The sequence below is a fragment of the Podarcis erhardii genome (assembly GCF_964252035.2).
Source record: "Podarcis erhardii genome assembly, chromosome: 12".
NCBI lineage: Eukaryota > Metazoa > Chordata > Lepidosauria > Squamata > Lacertidae > Podarcis > Podarcis erhardii.
In genome coordinates, this window is record NC_138513.1 from 50,425,497 (window position 1) to 50,445,084 (window position 19,588).

The 19,588-nt window shown below is 45.1% G+C and overlaps 1 protein-coding gene across 5 annotated transcripts in view; it reads right to left on the reverse strand.

The window, feature by feature from the left end:
- TPK1 (thiamin pyrophosphokinase 1) overlaps positions 1-12,462 on the reverse strand; it is a 234,000-nt gene extending 221,538 nt beyond the window's left edge. For all 5 annotated transcript variants that reach the window (XR_014161499.1, XM_081881806.1, XM_081881808.1 and 2 more), the window contains exons 1-2: positions 12,370-12,462; positions 8,457-8,522 (exon numbers count right to left, since the gene is read on the reverse strand). Coding sequence is in view for 4 of the 5 variants with exons in the window: in XM_081881806.1 (XP_081737932.1) it covers positions 8,457-8,499 (43 nt within the window). In the remaining variant the exon portion in view is untranslated. The remainder of the gene's footprint in view (positions 1-8,456; positions 8,523-12,369) is intronic.
- Between the last annotated feature and the right edge of the window lie 7,126 nt (positions 12,463-19,588).

Here is a 19,588-nt window from a genome sequence, read left to right on the forward strand (position 1 = left end):
CTCCCATAAGTGTCTCCAAGTTTTCTATAAATGGAAAATGCTAGCTGAGAAAAGTGGAGAGAGGCAAAGAGTGGTGGTGGCGGCGGCGGCGGCAGGGGGTACAGCTCTGTGACTGACAGCTCTAGCTTCCAATCAGGTAAATGGTTTTACCAGAACTATCCTTCTTTACCTAATGTCAAAATGCCTTTGAAAAGGACTTGGAAGGGATGTAGAAAGAGTTTAAACTGCTCTTTGCTAATCAATTCTCTTAGGAGCAACTCTATTTTGTGGAGCTAGTGATTGGTTGTGCACTTACTGCCTTGCTTTCATTTCTCCTTTCTTTATTTCTGATTTCTTGTACACACACACACCTTATTTAATCTTGCTTTTGTCCATAGCCATCTCAAATATAATCTGTTTTGCTAGTTATTAGGTAAGTCACTTTTCTTCACCCCCACCCTACCCTGACCTGACCCTAGTTTCGTTCGCATTAATGTTTCACTTATTTGCAGTGATTATGTGTATGGGTGCAATCAGATAGCATCTCTCCAACTCTCTGTTCTTTGCTATGTGACAACACACACACACTGCTGTAAGCACGTACCAAGCAGTACATTAGTGAATACTTCCATACATTTCCATGAAGTATTACCCACTCTATCAAGAATGAAATGGGAGCAGGGTAAATATAATAATAATAATAATAATAATAATAATAATAATAATAATAATAATTTATTATTTATACCCCGCCCATCTGGCTGAGTATCCCCAGCCACTCTGGGTGGCTCCCAATCAAGTGTTAAAAACAGTACAGCGTTACATATTAAAAACTTCCCTGAACAGGGCTACCTTAAGATGTCTCCTGAATGTCAGGTAGTTGTTTATCTCTTTGACATCTGATGGGAGGGCGTTCCACAGGGCGGGCGCCACTACCGAGAAGGCCCTCTGTCTGGTTCCCTGTAGCCTCACTTCTCGCAATGAGGGAACCACCAGAAGGCCCTCGGTGCTGGACCTCAGCGTCCGGGCAGAACGATGGGGGTGGAGACGCTCCTTCAGGTATACTGGACCGAGGCCGTTTAGGGCTTTAAAGGTCAGCACCAACACTTTGAATTGTGCTCGGAAACGTACTGGGAGCCAATGCAGCTTATGGGAGAACATGCTACAGACAGCAAGAGAAGTCAAATCAATTCTGACCCACCCAACCCTTTTGCCTCTTCACCACAGGTAAAAGCAGAGGATCACACCTCTTTGTCTGAAATTTGGCAGGCTTCCTCTCCTCAGAAGTGGGTACTGTGCCTACAAAATTCACCCAATTCTGCCCCAAAATTAAAATGCCATAGGCATTTGTTGATTTTTCCACTATAGTTAGTAGAGAAGTAAAGCAAAGCTTCAAAAAATGCACCAAAGGAAGTCTCTAGGTCAGATCTGAAGTGAAGCAAAATATCAATGTGAAGTGTCAAGGCAACCTGCTATCCAACGCAACAAGGCTGGTTCAAAGGCAATCTTCTTTTTTGTTTTCTGGCACGGCTGTTCTGGGTCTCCCCTTCAGAAAGCATGGAAGCTATCAAAGCACGGTGCCTGCCAATCTCACCCCTGGCTGACAGTGCTGGAAGCCCCTGAGAAATTCAAAAGCGAGGGGTTTTTAAACTGATTGCATGGTGCCTCCTTCTCCAGTTCAATCTAGAAAATGGAGGTGCCCCCCCATAAGCACTAGAACCAAGGGGTCTCCCAGTGAATATGATTTGCAGGAGAATGAAAAACAATTGAAAGCATTTCTTCACACAATGCATGCTATGGAAATGGGCAACTAACAACCTAGCAGTTTGAAAGCACGTCAAAGTGCAAGTAGATAAATAGGTACCACTCTGGCGGGAAGTAAACGGCGTTTCCGTGCGCTGCTCTGGCTTCACCAGAAGCGGCTTAGTCATGCTGGCCACATGACCAGGAAAAACTGCCAGTGAACAAACGTCAGCTCCCTCGGCCAATAAAGCGAGATGAGCACCGCAACCCCAGAGTCGTCTACGACTGGAACTAATGGTCAGGGGTACCTTTACCAATTAAGAACACTGCTGCTTTAAAGTGTCACACATTAATGCAGCATAAACCGCTTGGTGATAACCCTTTTCAAAGGGGAAGAAAAGTGAAAAAGCTCAAGAGCTGTCAGATGACAATTAAAGGATTCCTCTATACTTTTGAAGGCTTCTGGACTGTGTAAGTGCTATTTTCATTTTGCCTTCATAGACTAGCTTAGGTTTGAAAAACATTTCTCACTACCAAAAGATGAGACTATTTTTTAAATTGTGGTATATGTTCTTCAATTCAGATGGCAAGAACTGAAAATCTTTTTGCTTCTCCCTCATGGCCAGTACAAGAACATAGGGTGGCCCAGTGATTTGATTTGCAGTAGCTCAGTTGTGCAGGCATGATACAATGCCAGCATGGATATCGACACTAATGTGCCATCAATGCTCGTTGGCACCCACAGAGCCCTGCTTATGCACAGTATGATGGTGGGGCTATGAGCCAACACTTGCTCTGTGTCTGTGCACCATGAGGTTTTAAGATCCGAGAGAAATCTAAAGGATGAAGCCTAAGCATTAGCAACATCTGTTTGCTGTTCTAGGAAAAATCATTTCTTTTGTAAATTTAATTCAGAAAAGGCCCTAAAATACTTACAAAGATGTAAATGCTGAAATATCTAATTTCCCTGGAAAACACGTATGTTACTGAATCAGACAACCAGAATATATTAATATTAAAAATAATTATTTTCGCATTTCCAATATTTCTCTACTGCATTTTTTAAAAACTGTCTATTAATTCTGCAAACATTTTCCCCAAAACCAATTTCCAGCTTTGTAGAGGTGTTAAAAAAGATAATCAACTGATAATACTTATTTTATTAAGTCTCCTCTGAAGCTTAATTCTTAACAGAAAAACCCAATGCAGCTATAAAAATGCTAATTAGGAAAGTTTTGGAAAAAACGCTGCAGACTAAATACAACTCCATGCACAGGAAATTAATTCTGCAGATGATGTGGAAAAGATGGCATATAAAGTTAACGAGATATTACTTAAGGCAAGAGAAACAATTAGGCTATTAACAGTGGAGATAAACTAAACATTTGCCATCAAATATAATGAAACTAATTAAAAGTGAAATGAAAAATAAGACATGAATATGAAAACAAATTCAAGCACAATAAAAGGCAAAACATCTACAGGACCAAAAGCAGGATACTGCAGACTGGGAAGCAGTACACAAGCCATTGGCCAAAAAGATCTGCTACACAAACAATGAAATTCCCGATATTGTCCTCCCTGTTTTCAGAAGAATGACCACAAGAATAGCTTTATGAATTCCTTCCATAATGTATAGATGATCTCAGCCACTGCTGAAGAATTCGGCCAGGGATTTTGTTCAGAATTTTAAAAAAGGTTGTACAAGTACAAGGGAACTGCTTATTGAGAACACTTGAACCCTGTCATTCACGAACAGAAGGAACATCGAGATATGGCAGTTTCTGCTGGCAAGAGTCCGATTCTTCCTGGGCCATTTTGTTCTTGTGCTTGGTGACTAAAAGTCACATGTGCACTATCCATAAAATGATGTGCTTTGAATTCAGGAATAGATTCCTGCGTGCAAATGAATAACAGCCTGACTTCCTTGGAGAAAGCGCATGCTACAAATATGATCACTGATAATGCTTTTTTTGAAAAATCGACTTACAGACTTAACAGAGAAAAGAATTGTGAAGTTGATGTTCAGTTTCCATGTGTGTGTTTTTACAGTGCGACCTCTCCTTAGACCAAAGTAGTGCAAGAGCCTTCGCTGAAATCAATGGGGCATCAAGTCAGTTATCACTAATTTCTTACTTTGTTTCTACGGGTGGGACTAACCCTCAGGATCCAGTCCTATGCCTCTCTCCCTCTTTTACCCCAAGTATGTATTTCTTGAGGACTCAACATTCAATTTAGATACAGAAGGGGCTGAGAAGCTAGTCCATTCAGGCAGAGAAACACCTGTTAGCCCAGGTGCAGGGCTGGAGAGGTCCTATAAGGAGCAACTGTAATGGAGACCAAAAGTGGCAAAAATTAACCGGTGAAAGAATGAGGAACGGGAAGGTCATGGATAGAGGTGAGAGTCAGTGAAAGGCAGGCAAATGTTCCAACTCAACACCATGTTGCTCCATGTAAGATAACGCTCCTCATTTAGTAGCACCCATTCACTAAGCTCTAAACAGATTAGTTTCATTTCTCAAGAAAGTGGTTTTTGACAAGGGGTATACACATGTAGACTCAGTATTCAGTAAAAAGGGTAGACTCTATTTTCACATAATTACTTTTCAGAGTAAAATTATGCTTTTAACACCCCCCCACCCCCCCGTTTATTTGATAAAAGCAGTACAGTTCTTTGGGAGAGGAAATGAAAACTTACGGCAACGTTGGAGACACTATCAAGTTTTCAGAAAATGGGGGGAAATCAAAGGACCTAATGTGTTCCTGATCAAATTTTTATGCCTACTAGCTGAGAAGATGAATTAGCTTAGCTGCACTCATTTCCCCAAAGAAGCCCTATTTGTGTTCCTTAGCCATGGCTGGGTATTATTTCTGAATATCTAAACTCTGGCTAGGGATGGGCTACAAATCTAGGTGCAGACACTTTATGCTGTACTACAACGCACAGGCTGAACACATTATACCAGTAATTAACTAGTTATATGTAAACTAGTAATGCAGATAGCTATTTTCCTAGTCACCTACAAGATCACTTCCAAGTGACTATGCAGAGAAACATTACACATTATGGGGTTTTGTTAGGTTGAGACCCCAAACTGAGTTACAGACCAACTTACAGTGTGTTGCATGAGGCACACAATTATTACCTTCTTTTGCCTTTTTTAAAAAAATGCTTTTTTGCAAAGAGCAGGAGAAAGAAGAGTGGGAAAGAGACAGAGAGGAAGAAACAGAACGGCACACAATGGAAAAGTGGGTTCCATGTGGCAGGTTGGAGTGAAAAGTGATGCATTGTCAAAAGACTGGCGATGACTGCTCCAAAATATATGAACATTTTGGGAAACATAATGCAGAATCTAGTAAGCATCAGGCCCACCGTATGTTCACAGTTAAGTTTTTCAGAGAAGAGTGTACAGTACTGAGATTTTCTTAAACACCCCAACATTCTACAGAATTCAGACAAGGGCATTGTAAAGTTGGTATTATTCTCACTATTTCTGAAGTGAGAACTACACACAGACACACAGCTGAAACGTCTAATAGGGAACAGGGGCAAGAAATGCATGCTTGCATTATTCACCATGCAAGTTGACTATAATATAATCAAAAGGTTTTGCTATTAACTTTAACTAAGTCACCTTTGCCCCTTTGTTATTTAAGGGACTTTGCCTGAGAGGTGTTAAACATGCACGACACTTAAGGGTTGTAGTGTGAATGAAGGCCCTGCTCATTTCCACAGGATCACTCTCTGAGTACATGGCTGGCTGTCTCAAATTTGGTCTTCAGTGTTGCTTCAATCACTGCAAACCACTTTTGAGAATGTCAGGGTGTTTCCCCCCCCCCCTTTTAATCTATCAAGAGTTGTACAACCACCAATAACACAAAATTAACAGTATTGCAGAGATCTTTTTAAATGTCACAGAAGCGCACTCGTATTGATATTCTGAACTTAATAACACTAGTGCTGTAATGCTCTGCATCAAACTACTTGAAGCACTTTCATAAGGCAATAAAGCAAGGAATTTGTTTTCACCCCAAAGCTATGTCAGTGACTCTGTATAACTCTATTCAGAACAATTTCCATAAAGAACAGGGAAGGGGGGTGGGGGGAGGAGAGAAGAAGTTCCTTGGTGCTCAGTCTAGGTGCTAAAGTTGTTTTCATCTCAATGCCCATACATAAGGAAAGGGAGATACAAGAACGGAGCTCAGCTTTAAGTATAACCTGCAATATGGGATCCACTGTTAATAACTGACACCTTATACTAGTCATTCTCTTCCTTTTCCTTTTCTGTCCGCTGCTGGTTTTCTTAATACTTTTTCTCATTTTGTCTCTTGTATCTCTCCCCTCCGCCCTCTATTTCTCTCTGTGTGTCTTTGAAGGAGAAATACACACACACACACACACACACACACACGAAATGATGGTGGTACTACTGGTGCAATCCACCTTCGGTCTGGACAGAGCCCAGTTTTAGACCACATCTGACATGGGCCACATAGATAATTCTAAATTTGGCCCACGGACCTATGGATTCTTCAATACATATTAGATGCGAATTCAAGAGTATGTGATATGCAAGACAGAACTCTTGGTGGGGTTTAAGAGGTCATTTCGTCTGGTTGAAATAAGGCAGGGAACATGGTCTGCTACCTATCCATCCTTTACTATACCATTTGCAAATTCTGAACCATCCCTTCTGGTGCAGAATGACCACTAGAAGGATGGCCTAAGCAGTCGTCTGTTCAGTGTCAACTCAACCACCAAGTAAACCGGCGATTGTAAAGACTGCAATCTAGAAAGGTTTATGGGGTGCAACTGCAAATCACCCCAAAGCTTGGCTCCATTAATTATTCAGTTCTGCAACCTGCATTACAAAATACAGTTTTGTGCAAAATCCTTAAAAACAACTGGATGTCAGATTATTTTAATGGCATTTATAACTGGCAGTTCAACAAACAAAAAGCAAAATCCCCTACTTCCCTTCAGGTCCTGCAAATGCAGCTTTTGCTGTCACCCACACCACCTTTTTGCAAGCAGGCAAAAATACATAGTTTTCTCACAAAATTAAGATACATCAATCGCTGTTTTAATTCACTGCTCAGTCCCCAAAAGTGCAAATAGTGAGTGTTACCCCTACCCAAAATCAAAGCAAATGAATGGCAGGTAATTATAAGAACTGGCATGGGTTAACAAAAAAGGGGCAGAAGTAGAAATCCCATCAAAACCTGGATTGAGACAACCATCTCTTTACAGCAGCAGTCGGAAACCTCTGATTCATGAGCAAAATTTGGCCCACCAGGCCTCCACATTGGCGAGTGCCAGTTCCTGGCTGACATTCATCTCACAGGCAAAAGTACTAAGTGTCCTCGTCTATTTCATCAAAAGCTTCTGCCCACAGCACATAGCAGTAACATTGGTGCGGTTAGTATGTTCAACCAAGATCAGGAAGATGGAGGTTCAAACCCACACTTTGTCAGAAAGCTCACTGGGTGACCTTCAGCTTATTCTTCTTGTTTAAATTTGTATATTGCCCTTCATCCATAGATCTCAGGGTGGTTCACAGCATAAAAATACAAGAGAAAAATGCAAAATACATAATAAAAATAAAAACAAAGCAATAATCCCCTCCCCCCTCTCGCATTGGCACACAAGATGTTGTCAAGGATGGAGACCTTACTCTCTGGCAAATCAGGCCACCCCACATATTCCACAAACCCCTACTTTTGTTATTTGTGGCACACGTGCTACAGATTGGCCATCTATTAGTTGGTTCATTACAAGCAATAGAAAGAATGTAGCTAATTATGTCAAAAATAATTTGACATTAAGAACTTTTAGGGGCTGCAATTCCTTCAGGATGACAGCCTGTAAGCACCAAGCAAGCTATAAACTGAAATGAGTAAGTTTAATTAATTCAGACATGCACAACAAACATGTGGTACAGATTAAAGACCCATGAATGAAGTTCCAGCTACCTGAAATGCATAGGTAGGTGAAATAGCCGCACTTAAATGAAGTGTGTTATTGCCTCTATAAAAGAAAGTAGCAGAGACGGGCCAACAACTTGGAAAATAAAATAAATTGTTTTAAATGCTTTTCAGTTAAAGACCCAAAGCATTACAATGGGATGCTCAGAGCGTCTATGTTCATTTAACTCATGTTGAATCTAGTGGGGAAAAGTCTAACCATCTTGAAATAACATCACCCCAATTAAAATTTTTAAATAAGAGCAATGATTTTTATGAGTTGGGTAATTCAGTCATTTGGATAGGCTCACTCTGATCTCAAAGCAGCTCTTAAACCTTAATATCATGGAACGAAAGACAAATCACAGAATGGGGAATAAATGACTGTTTTCTCCTGAAGTTGAGAAGAATCATTATAGTTATCCCATATTCCCTTGTAATGGCTATGGGAGCATGAACACTCCTTTTGAAAGACAGTCTACCCAACCATTTCTACCCAGGTAAATCAAAATTGTTAAAGTCTACTCCCAAACCATTTGCACAGCCTCCCATTGTAACTGCATTAGTGCTAGTGCAGAGATTCATAACAAATAACTAAAATGAAACACTGATTCTACCAGATTCTGCATTTGTGGTAGGGCTGCAAGGCTGAGTTTTTTCAAATATTACGTAACAACGCCCATCACTAAAGCAGCCTTTTAATGTGGTGCATTCAGGATGCATTTCAACAAAAACACTCTTAAAAGAAATGTAAGCAGTAGATACAATACCAGTGGGAAGCAGGCATTCCAGCGGAGCAAACCCAGGATCCATAGCTGCTTATTAATGTTGTAAAACTAAAGCAAAACAAAAAAGCGTGTTAAAAACCACAGTTCATGAACCTCACTTATTAATTCAATATTTTAATTATAGTTAAACTATACCCTAAGCATGATATTCATGAGAAAATGAACAGGGTAAAAAAGCTCAGTTCAGAAATAGCCACAAATTTGCAGGCACACACAAATATTGATTTTAAAATAAAAACATTTAAAGCTGATTTACACAGAACCATGGACCGTTACATATAGCGGGTGGCAGGAAGCCCATTCCAGTGTGAAGAGATTAATCTATAAGTACATTTGGCATCAACCAGATTGATAGATAGTGTGACACACAGTTCAAGGGATTGGAAAATCTGAGTTCTGGAGGAGCAGGGAAGCAGCGAAATGAACGAGCCAAGCTTGAGAGGGTTCAATTTTTAATTGGTAAATATTGATTTTTATAGAAGTAACTTGCCGCCTGAAAGCAAAACTGAATAATAAGCAAAATAATAAAGGTTGCATGAGCAATGTACTTACAGCTCTGTTAAAACAGAGAACGTTACAGAAGCAGATGTGATTTTTGTAGAGGAGACATTATTTCCAAATCAACATGTTTGCTGGGTTAGGAACCATGCCATGAATGGAGGTGGGCACTCAGCACAGCTTGCTGTTGGTGTGCATCTCCACTGGCAGTCTAGGGGCACAGGTGGTACACAGCACTGCACACACCAGTTCCCAGACAGTTGAATTTCTGGGCCCAATTTAAGGCGGGGAACATAGCTCAGTGGCAGAGCAGGTGTTCTGCAAGGCAGAAGGTCCCAGGAGAGCCATTCCCAGGCTGATTAGACAATGCAAGGCTAGGTGAAAAAAAAGAGTCTGAGCTGGCTGGGAAAAGCGGGACCTAATCTGCAGCATCCTTCAGCCATGTATGTAGTATAGGAACATAGATTGAATGCTAATGCTCAACTCTGGGATATGTGCAATAAAGAAAAGAATACAAAAGGCCCTTAGTTGCGAACTACTAAACTTATTTATTAAAATTATCTATTGAGTAAAAGCCCCACTTTATTTATTATTTCATGGATAATTATGTTTTGGGGGATTTTTTAAATGCCACCAGTCCAGAGGCTAGGGTACAAATAGCAGTTAATTAATTAATTAAGCACATTAATAAGTTCTAGGTTTAAAATAAAAATGTATTTTTAATCTACTAGACAACATGGATTCTGACTGATTGACTCAGATAGTAAATGAGACTGACTGAAATGAAGATGACTACAATCTTTTTTATAGGCATAGGAACAAAACTGTATTCATCTTTCTGCATCAATCCAACAAAGATGCCCAAGGCTCCCAGCTCCTCCTATTTGTTTTAAATTTAGGTTTAAAACACTCTTTGGACGCATTTGGGGTGATGGCCTGCTTTTTCTTTTTGTCTCTTTTCTGGGTTGTGTGTAGGTGCTTCTCCTGTTGCTGCTGTTGTTGTGTGTGGCTTGGCGGGGTGGGGGTGGGGCTGAGTATACCAGTTTTACTTCTGTTAAATTGGTATTTTCTAATGTCCCTGACAGCTTCTTAGATTTCCAAATGTGCTCCTGGTCCCTAAAAAGTTTGGGGACCCTTGGTCTATAATATCTTAATTTCTACTGTCGTCGCCTCAGGTCAAATAGGTTTCTAAAGCGTTACAATTTTTTTGAACAGATACAGCAGTGATAGGAGGGTGCAGACCTTATGCTCCTTGGGACAATAAACCAACGGCTGTATTTATCCAACCTCAAAGATGTGCACAAGACAGTAGAATTACAGTGGACGCTCAGGTTGCGAACGTGAACAGTGCGGGATGCACGTACCCGCAGCAGCGTCTCTGCACATACGTGGGTCGTGATTCGGTGCTTCTGCGCATGCGCAAAGCACAATTTAGCGTTTCTGCGCATGCGCGGCTGCCGAAACCCGGAAGTAACCCGTTCTGGTACTTCTGGGTTTCGGTGGGACCGTAACCCAAAAAGACACAACCTGAAGCGTCTGTAACCCGAGGTATGACTGTATATGGCTATCACAGTTCTGAAAACAAGACCAGCAGAGTTGACATGCTGTAACTTGTAAAATATCAGCATGTCCACCAATAAACAACTGGTCTCTCCAACACTGCAACTGGGACAAATGCATGACGCCAGGGATACTTTGGAAGCAACAAGGTCCAGTGAATTTTAGCATTTTAACTGTGAACACAAGGGAATGTGTGAAGAGAAGATGTGGGCAGGGAGCACTCAATACCGAAAAAATGTGGGTGGGGGGCTTGTCCATAACAGAATACACAATGCAGAATACAACATGCCGGCAGCTAGAAGCCCAACAGTGACATCTGCCCAAGTGATTCCTCAAACTGCCAAGCCAACTCCAGAGCTAAAAGAGAAGTATGTGAGCATGGTGGGAAGCAATGGGGGAGGGGGGGGAGAAGAGCATGAAAAGAGCTTTGGAAAAGCAAAATCAACTGCAGGCCCAGAGCTTTATAGGACCCCACACCTGCCAAAAGCTACCTCTCCACCCCCTGCCATGTTATCCCAGCCCTTCTCCCAGAAGTTCAGCGCGGCCCCTATCCATTGTAACATCAAAGCAACCTTGCTGTTGTTTGTTGTTTGGTAATTTGTTTCAATCTGTTTTTCATATTACATTGTTTGTTTGTTTTATTGTTTATAAAAATATTTATGAACTGCTGCATCATAAAAATATATCACTGAGGTTTGCAACAATATAAATACATAAAACCGAATCAATGGTTGTAACCTACCCTGGGACTCTGTAGCAAAGCCCAGGTAATAAATTCACAGGCTGTCCAGTGAACCACATGATTGGATGAAGATTTGAACCTGAATCTCCCCAGTCTTAGTCTAGAGCGGGAGGGGGAAGAGAGAATACAGGTACAGATGCCACTTTATTAACACAGCTTGTTTGGCCATTGTTGTTGTTGTTGTTGTTTTTTAATGCAACCCCCTCCAAGGGTCAAGCCACTTCTCTTGCACAGGGGAACCTTTGTTCTTAAACCTCAGTTCTCAAGTAGGAGGTTGGCTCTCCTGATTTTTTTGTTTGTGTTTTGCTGTTCCTGAACCTCCCATGGGGGCTAACAGCTTTTAGGAGACGGGGAGGCACAACTACTCCTTTAGAATCCCGAATCCTTCCTTAAAGGAGCCAGGACTTATCCCTAAAATTAAAAATATAAATAAAATGATGATGATAAACAGGCTGCCCATCATTCTATTCAGAATGCAATGCAGTCTCTTAAACAACTGTCCTTAGCCCCTGTACATCTGCAAAGATCATGTACTTCTTTGCAAAGTTCTCTCTCCTACAGGAGTGAGCATTGAAGCAAGCTGTTCCACCTTTCTGTGTGGACATTAAGACCTGTCGGGATGGGAGTGTGAAGGAGTGTGTGTCAGTCCCTGTCAGGGAAGAATCATAGAATTGTAGAGTTGGAAGAGACCCCAAGGGTCATCGAGTCCAACCCCCCTGCAATGCAGGAATCTCAAGAAGGCGGAGTATGAGTTAATAATAATATGTTCCCTAGGCAAGGAAGTAGGTGCAGAGACCACGCCAGATCAGTGGCCTCCAGAAGGGCAGCCACGAGGCCACCGGAGGAAGGGCTCTGGCGCTCCCCTTTCCCGCAAGAGGAAGAGGATGCGGGACTCGAGGGGCCCCTGGGGGCCCAACGCGGGACCGAGAGAAGAGACCCCAAGTCCCGGGCCAGGTGGGGGGGAGAGGAGCTGCAACTTGCAAAGAGCAGGAGCCATGCACTGTGGTCTGTTCCCTTTAAGAAAGTGCGGGGGGGGGCTGATTAGCACAACCAGGAGGGGCCAGAGGAGAGTCTTTCTCCCGGGGGGGGGGATACCTGGTGCTGCTGCCCAGAGACACCCGCGCTCTCTCTCTCGCTCTCTCTCTCGCTGCTGCTGCTGCTGCACCTGGAGCTCCAGGACCGGCTCGCCAGGAGCCAGGGGAGAGGCGCCGAGGGACGATCGCACCGATCGCCACGCTAATCTATGGCTCGGCGGTCGACTTCTGAGCAGCCACGAGATTCTCTCTTGTTGGACTACAACTCCCATCCTCCCTGAGCTCTGGCCTTGCTGGCTGGGGGTGATGGGAGTTGTAGTTCCACAACCTCGGGGGGGGGCCCGCAGGTGGAGAAAGGACGTAGCAACTCGAGGGCGGAGCGGGAGGAGAGGAGGAGGGTTTTGCCTGCAGGCCAAGAGCGGCGTTGCCAGGGGCGAGCTGCGCCCGGAAACGCCGCCAAAGCGAAGCCCAAGGCGGCCGCGACCTCCCCTCCCCCACAGGGGAGAGCCCGTGGCAGGAAGGGAAAGGGGAGGGCGGCCCGCCCCGCCCCGCCTCTGCCAAGCCGCACCTCTTAAAGGCGCCGCCCAGAGGAGGCGAGAGGCTGCCCGGGCTGCGCGTTCGCGCCCGGTCTCCACATCTTACACTTATTTATTTATTAGTTTTTAAAAATAATATTTATTGAGAGTTTAAAGATTACAAAAAGAAAGAAAAAAAAATTAAAACAAATCAATATAATACAATACAAAAACAAAAACACTACGTAAAACATTGAATTAACAAAACAAAAACAATTAAAAACACTTCCAATATTTTCAATCTTAGCTTTCATTCCCTTGTTTCATTGACTTCCTCACGCCTCCCTTTTTGTATTCCACTTCAATTAACTGTTTCAGCAATTCCTTTCCATCTTCCTCTGTTTTCTGTCCTGTAATTAATCTTAACATATTCTAACCTTATTTTTTCCCCTTTAATACATTAACAATCTATCTGTACCTAGTTCCTTATAACATTTCTGCCAAAGCCATATAACTTCATTCCGCCATTTTTCTAAAGCTCATTAATTTTACAATATTTCTGTAAATAATCTTTAAATTTCTTCCAATCTTCCTCCACCGACTCTTCTCCCTGGTCTCGGATTCTGCCAGTCATTTCCGCCAGTTCCATGTAGTCCATCACCTTCATCTGCCATTGGTAATTTCTTTTTCATTGTATTATTGTTGTTGTTGTTATATATTGATGCCTTTCCTGTGGGAAGTGCTTGACATGTGAAACGTCTGTGGGGAAAAGTGCCTTTCCTTAGCAATATGTGAAGCAGGGAATCCGCACCCAAGGAAGGACACAGCCTGATCCTGTTCTCAAGCCACTTGGTCTCTCCAGCTCAAGGGTGCTACCAAAAACATGCTCTGAAGCAGGCTTCCTCAACCTCGGCCCTCCAGATGTTTTGAGACTACATTTCCCATCATCCCTGACCACTGGTCCTGCTAGCTAGGGATCATGGGACTTGTAGGCCAAACACATCCAGAGGGCCGAGTTTGAGGTCTGAAGTAAGAGTCACTTCAGAGGCTCAGAGAAGTTGGCATGCTCTTTTCTACTTTTCTGTTGCAGGTGGATGGTTGTCTCTGTGCATATTAACCATACTTGCCTTCCAAACGTAAGAGGGAGGGAGCTAAAAAGAAAACACAAGGAATCAGTACAAATATTATATAAAACTTTGTATTCAAATAATATATTGCTTAATTTTATGCCCTTTAAAAACCAAATGTGTTGAGGGGTGGGTGTACTTCTCCAGCGGATGGAGGGATCGTGGCAATGGGTGATTTGATCATTAGGAACACGGAGAGTTAGGTGTGTGTTGGGCATACAGAGAGCAGAGTGCATGAAGGTTGCAGATGTGGCTTCTTGGCTAGGCAGTCTTGTAGACAGTGATGGAGCGGAATTATGTTAGCACCAGTGGCATGGGAAAATGTTTTTGTGAGGTCCTAGAAGACAAATTTAGGTTGCTAGGTAGGATGCCGAAACCCAACCTCCAAGGTGGCTTTCTCTGAAATGCTACCATTTCCACAGGCAGGGCCATCTAGACAGCTGCAGCATTGTAGTCTCAGTGTGTGAACCACACCCGATTCACTTCTGCCCTCTAGTAAGTTGGAGCCATAAACCACAATCCTGACTTAATATTACTTCTGAACTGGGGCTCATGGCTTGTTTCAGAAATCCCCAAATGTCTAATAGCATACACTCCAATACGAAGCGGCCCAAAACCGGGACACCATCTTCTGGGGCTTCACTTTGCCTTGAGTCCCATAACCTGCACAAGATTGCAGCCCCCCCAGCACGTTTTTGGGCACAGCACCCCAAAACATTTGTTTTGAGGGCCGTGCAAGATCGCTGCCTCAAAGAAAGCACTTTTTTTGGGCAAGAATGCGGCCAGAAATCACAGCAGCCTTTTTGGCCGACATCCTCTCACAAGGACATCCCATTTTTTCCTTGGACAGTTGACGGGTATGTGATAGCTAAAATACTTTTTTCTGAGTTAATGTTGGAACCCCCTTCATCTTTACACATGAAAAGGTATACTTTCAGGGTGCTTAGGAGAACAAAATCAGCTTACAACAGAACTTCTTTATAACGCCCCATAACGCTTTATAACGCTCCAATTGCATCTGATGCAGAGACTGGGCAGAATTACTTGCCCCTGGTGGAGGCTGAGATGCAGGAAAGCCAGAGCAATATATCATGCAGAGATGCAGCAAACAGGCTCCTCTATGGATCAGTGCTTTGAGGTCACAGATGTCTTCAGTTACATATTTATTTCTAATGACATGCTAGTAGTACTTTGTTGACAGTCTAATATGCTTCACCAGTCACCATGCAGTCTAGCAGCTACTCAGTCAGAGATAATTAGGCTTTGCAAGTAAAGAACTCTGCCCCACTCAGATGGTTCAGTTGCATGTTAAGTTATGGAAGTCACTTCAGTTTTTCATCTCACTTATTTTAATGTAGTTTGCCTTTTACTTATGTTTCCAAGGTTTTACTTCGCATTTTATTCATTCAGAACCATCTATGCTTTCATGCCTTTGGCTTTAAAAACAACAACACTTTTATCTATTGTAAGAGTCATTGCTTTAGATCAGTAAACCCTTTTTAAGATCTAATCCACCAACTCCGTTGTTTTCTATTCAATTATTCATACTGTAACACAGAGGCTTCTAAACGCTAGTTCACACATGTAGTACACATTAATCAAAGATAATGTTACTGCTTCCAAGAACAAGGGGGATATTTACAGGTAATATTCCTTTTAATTTTGCAATGCATTTCCTAGTCTATTTCACAATGGCAGCATCTTTGAATGTCTTTAATGTGTCTGGTGGGTAGCCGTGCGATCCCACCACGTCTTCTCAGAAGTTCAATGGAATTTACTCCCAGGTAAGAAGTGGATAGGACTGCAGCCAAAGAATAGGAATGATGGCCCCTGTTCAAATATCACTTCTCTCACCAGGTGGCATTAGGCAAGCCACTATCTCAGTCCCCCCCACCCCCCACTCCTCCTCCTGGTTGCCAGCTGACCAGGAAAAGAAACTGACTGGTCTGCTTTTGTGTCATTGACAGCAGTTTGCTTTTAAGCTTTTCACAGCAGAAAGCAGGGCCAGCCCAGCCAGGAGGCAAGGTGGGGTGACTTGGGCAGCAGGATCCACAGAGGGAGCAGATCTGGCCTCCAAGAAGTGCATTGCCCCCCTGCTGCAGCAGCAGCAGTGTGGTATCTTTGCAAACAGGAGGCGTTGCTTGTGTCCCCCATTCCTGGGGAGGAAGTGGTGGGGTCTCCTAAGCATGCACCCTCCCAGCATGATTCAGAGTGGGGACCCTTTCCTCCCACATTGCCTTTGATTCCCTCTTCACCTGCTGGGTAATGTTGATGTGACCTCCCGTGGTCCATTACTTCACAAGATTTTGCAAACTCTGGCCAAGTTTGGAAAACTACATTTGGGCTTAATAAACTGAATCATGTAAAGAAATGGTACCCTTTTGTTATGTACTGAGTTGAATAGGATCCAAACTGCAGCAGTCTGATTGGTCCTAGAACAATAGGCTCCAAAAGGCAGCAGTCTGATTGGTCCTAGAACAATAGGATTCAGAATGCAGCAGTCTGATTGGTCCTAGAACAATGCAGCAGTATGATTGGTTAGCAGGAACCACCCAATCATGCTCCAGATAGAAGTGAATCCACAACCTGATTGGCCTACAGTAGAATCCTGGAATTAGCCAATCATGTGCAGCCCATTGTGTAAATAATGTATATAAAGCAGATACTTTGAGGGGACATTCATTCATTCCTCCTCACCACTATGAGCTGAATAAAGAGCATGAAATCACTTTGCGACTCTGAGTATATTTCACTGGCGACGAAGGTGGGATCCCGCTGAGCTGACTGCCACACACAGCACCGCAGCACCGCCACCTGCCGCACCGCTGCCTCGCACCGTGTATCCAGGCTTCAGCTCCGGGACACAAGGAACTCAGAATGGCAACTGACAGCAGCTTCTCGCCATTCAACCCAGCATCTGGAGACTGGGAAGCGTACGCCTCCCGTTTCACCTTCCTCCTAGAAGCCAAAGGGGTCACCGATGAAGAAGACGCCAAGAAGAGGGCAATATTCTTCAGCGTCTGCGGAGAGGAGACATTTGAAATCGCCCGGGCTCTCCTTGCGCCTGAAGACGTCGCTACTGTTCCATACAAAACAACAATGGAACAGCTGAAGGGGCACTTTTCGCCACAGCCCTCAGTGGTGGCTCGTCGAAATGCCTTCTACGCAAAGCGGCAAGCCCCTGGGGAAACCATAACTGGGTTTGTGACCTCTCTCCGCCAAGCTGCCCGGTTCTGCAACTTCTCAGAGCTGGAGAACATGCTTCGTGACCGCCTCGTCGGTGGCCTGAAGGATGAGAAGCTGCAACGACGCCTCTACGCTAAGAAGAACCTAACGTTCCAGGTCGCTCTGGAGGAGGCCCTGGCAACGGAAGCTGCTGAGAGGTCGACGCAAGAGGCACGGCTGAGCCAGCCGTCCCAACCGAGGGTCCACCACGAAGACCTCACCAACGACTCGGGATCCGACAGGGAGGAGGTGCACCGAGTACAGCAGCGCACTCAAGCAGCCCACATACCACAGCTGCCTCGACGAGAAGGAGGGAACTGCGCAAGCTGTGGAGAAAGTCACGAGAGGAGGACCTGCCGTTTCCGCAACGCAGAGTGCAGGCAGTGCAGAAAATTGGGACACATCGCCCGGGTGTGTCGGGCTCGGCCCACCCGAAGCCAGGCATCAGATGACCAATCCAAGAGCCCCAGGTCCCGGGGCCCAACGCACCAAGGCAACTCGACGGAGCTCACAGACTTCCAGGTATACCAGTTGCCCCACCCCAACGTAGAGAAAATTTATGTAGAGGTACAGATAGAGGGGGCCCCATGCCGCATGGAGCTTGACACGGGTTCAACTCTATCCATAATCTCGGCAAGGACCTTAAGGAAACTGTGTCCTACTGGGGGTCCCAAACTCAGGCCGGCCCCATTCACCCTCCGGGACTTCCAGAAACGTAAGGTCCCCACAATGGGGGTGGGGACCTTCAGGGTGCAATACCGAGGGCGGACGCGGCAACTGGACTTGCTTGTGGTCAAGGGCCCCTACATTAGCTTACTGGGGTTGGCATGGTTTGGACCACTGGGACTAGCCATCACCGGGGTGAACCACATGAGCTTACAAGTGGACGTGGACGCCATATGCAAGGAGTTTTCGGGGGTTTTCGATGGGAAATTGGGACAGTATACGGGCCCCCCCATTGCTCTACAGCTTGACCCCGCAGTACGACCAGTCAGGCTCAAGGCCCGCCGGGTCCCATTCGCCCTGAAACCCCGTATAGACGAGGAATTGGACCGACTCGTGGAGCAAGGAGTGCTGGAGCCGGTGCCTAATGCCCCCTGGGAAACCCCAATCGTCACACCCGTCAAGCCTAATGGTTCGGTCCGCATCTGCGCAGACTACAAATGTACCATAAACAAGGCCCTCATGGCCCATGCATACCCAGTGCCAGTGGTCAGCCATGTCCTTGCCACCCTGGCTGGGTCGAAAATTTTTGGCAAGCTGGACTTGGCCCAAGCATATCAACAGCTGCCAGTAGATGAGGCCACAGCAGAGGCACAGACGATTGTGACGCACAGAGGAGCGTTCAGGGTAAAGCGGCTGCAATTCGGGGTCAGCGTGGCACCAGGCATATTCCAGAATCTAATGGACTCTCTCCTTAAAGGGATTCCTGGTGTCACCCCCTTCTTTGATGATGTGTTGATTGCCGGGCCCACACCAGAGGAGTTTGAGGACCGCCTCCGCACTGTTCTGCACCGTTTCCAGATGGCGGGTCTCAAGGTGAAGCGGGAAAAATGTCTACTAGGAGTGCCTCAAGTGGACTTTCTGGGATTTATGGTGGATGCAGAAGGGGTTCACCCGACTGGGGACAAGGTACGGGCCATTTGTGATGCCCCAGCGCCCAAGAACAAGACTGAACTTCAGGCCTTCTTGGGATTATTGAACTTTTACCATTCCTTCCTTCCCCACAAGGCGGCGGTAGCGGAGCCCCTACACAGACTCCTGGACAAGCGGGCCCCTTGGGTGTGGGGCCAGCGCCAGGAGGCCGCATTCCAGGCAGTCAAGGACTTGCTTGTCTCAAACTCGGTCTTGGCACACTTCGACGAGAGGCTGCCGGTGGTGCTAGCATGCGACGCCTCGCCCTATGGCATCGGCGCTGTCCTGGGACACCAACTCCCGGATGGAAGAGAGGTACCGGTAGCATACTTTTCCCAGACACTCAACGAAACCGAGCGGAACTACTCGCAAATCGACAAGGAGGGTCTGGCAATCGTGAAGGGAGTAAAAAAATTCCATGATTTCTTGTACGGGCGGCCCTTCACCGTGGTGACTGACCACAAGCCGTTGCTTGGCTTGTTTGCCCCCGAAAAGCAGACCCCCCAAGTGCTGTCTCCTCGCGTCCTCAGGTGGTCAATTTTCCTTGCCAGCTACCAGTATGCACTGATTCACCGCCCTGGAAAGGCGATGGGCCATGCAGACGCCCTCAGCAGGCTACCACTACCGGAAACAGGCCCCGACCCAGCACCTGCACAAGAGGTTATGAGCCTGGAGCTGCTTCCTGACCGCCCCATTCAGGCACAAGAAGTTGCACACCATTCCAAGAAAGATAGGGTCATCTCCCGGGTCCTGGACTGGGTGTGGAGGGGATGGCCCA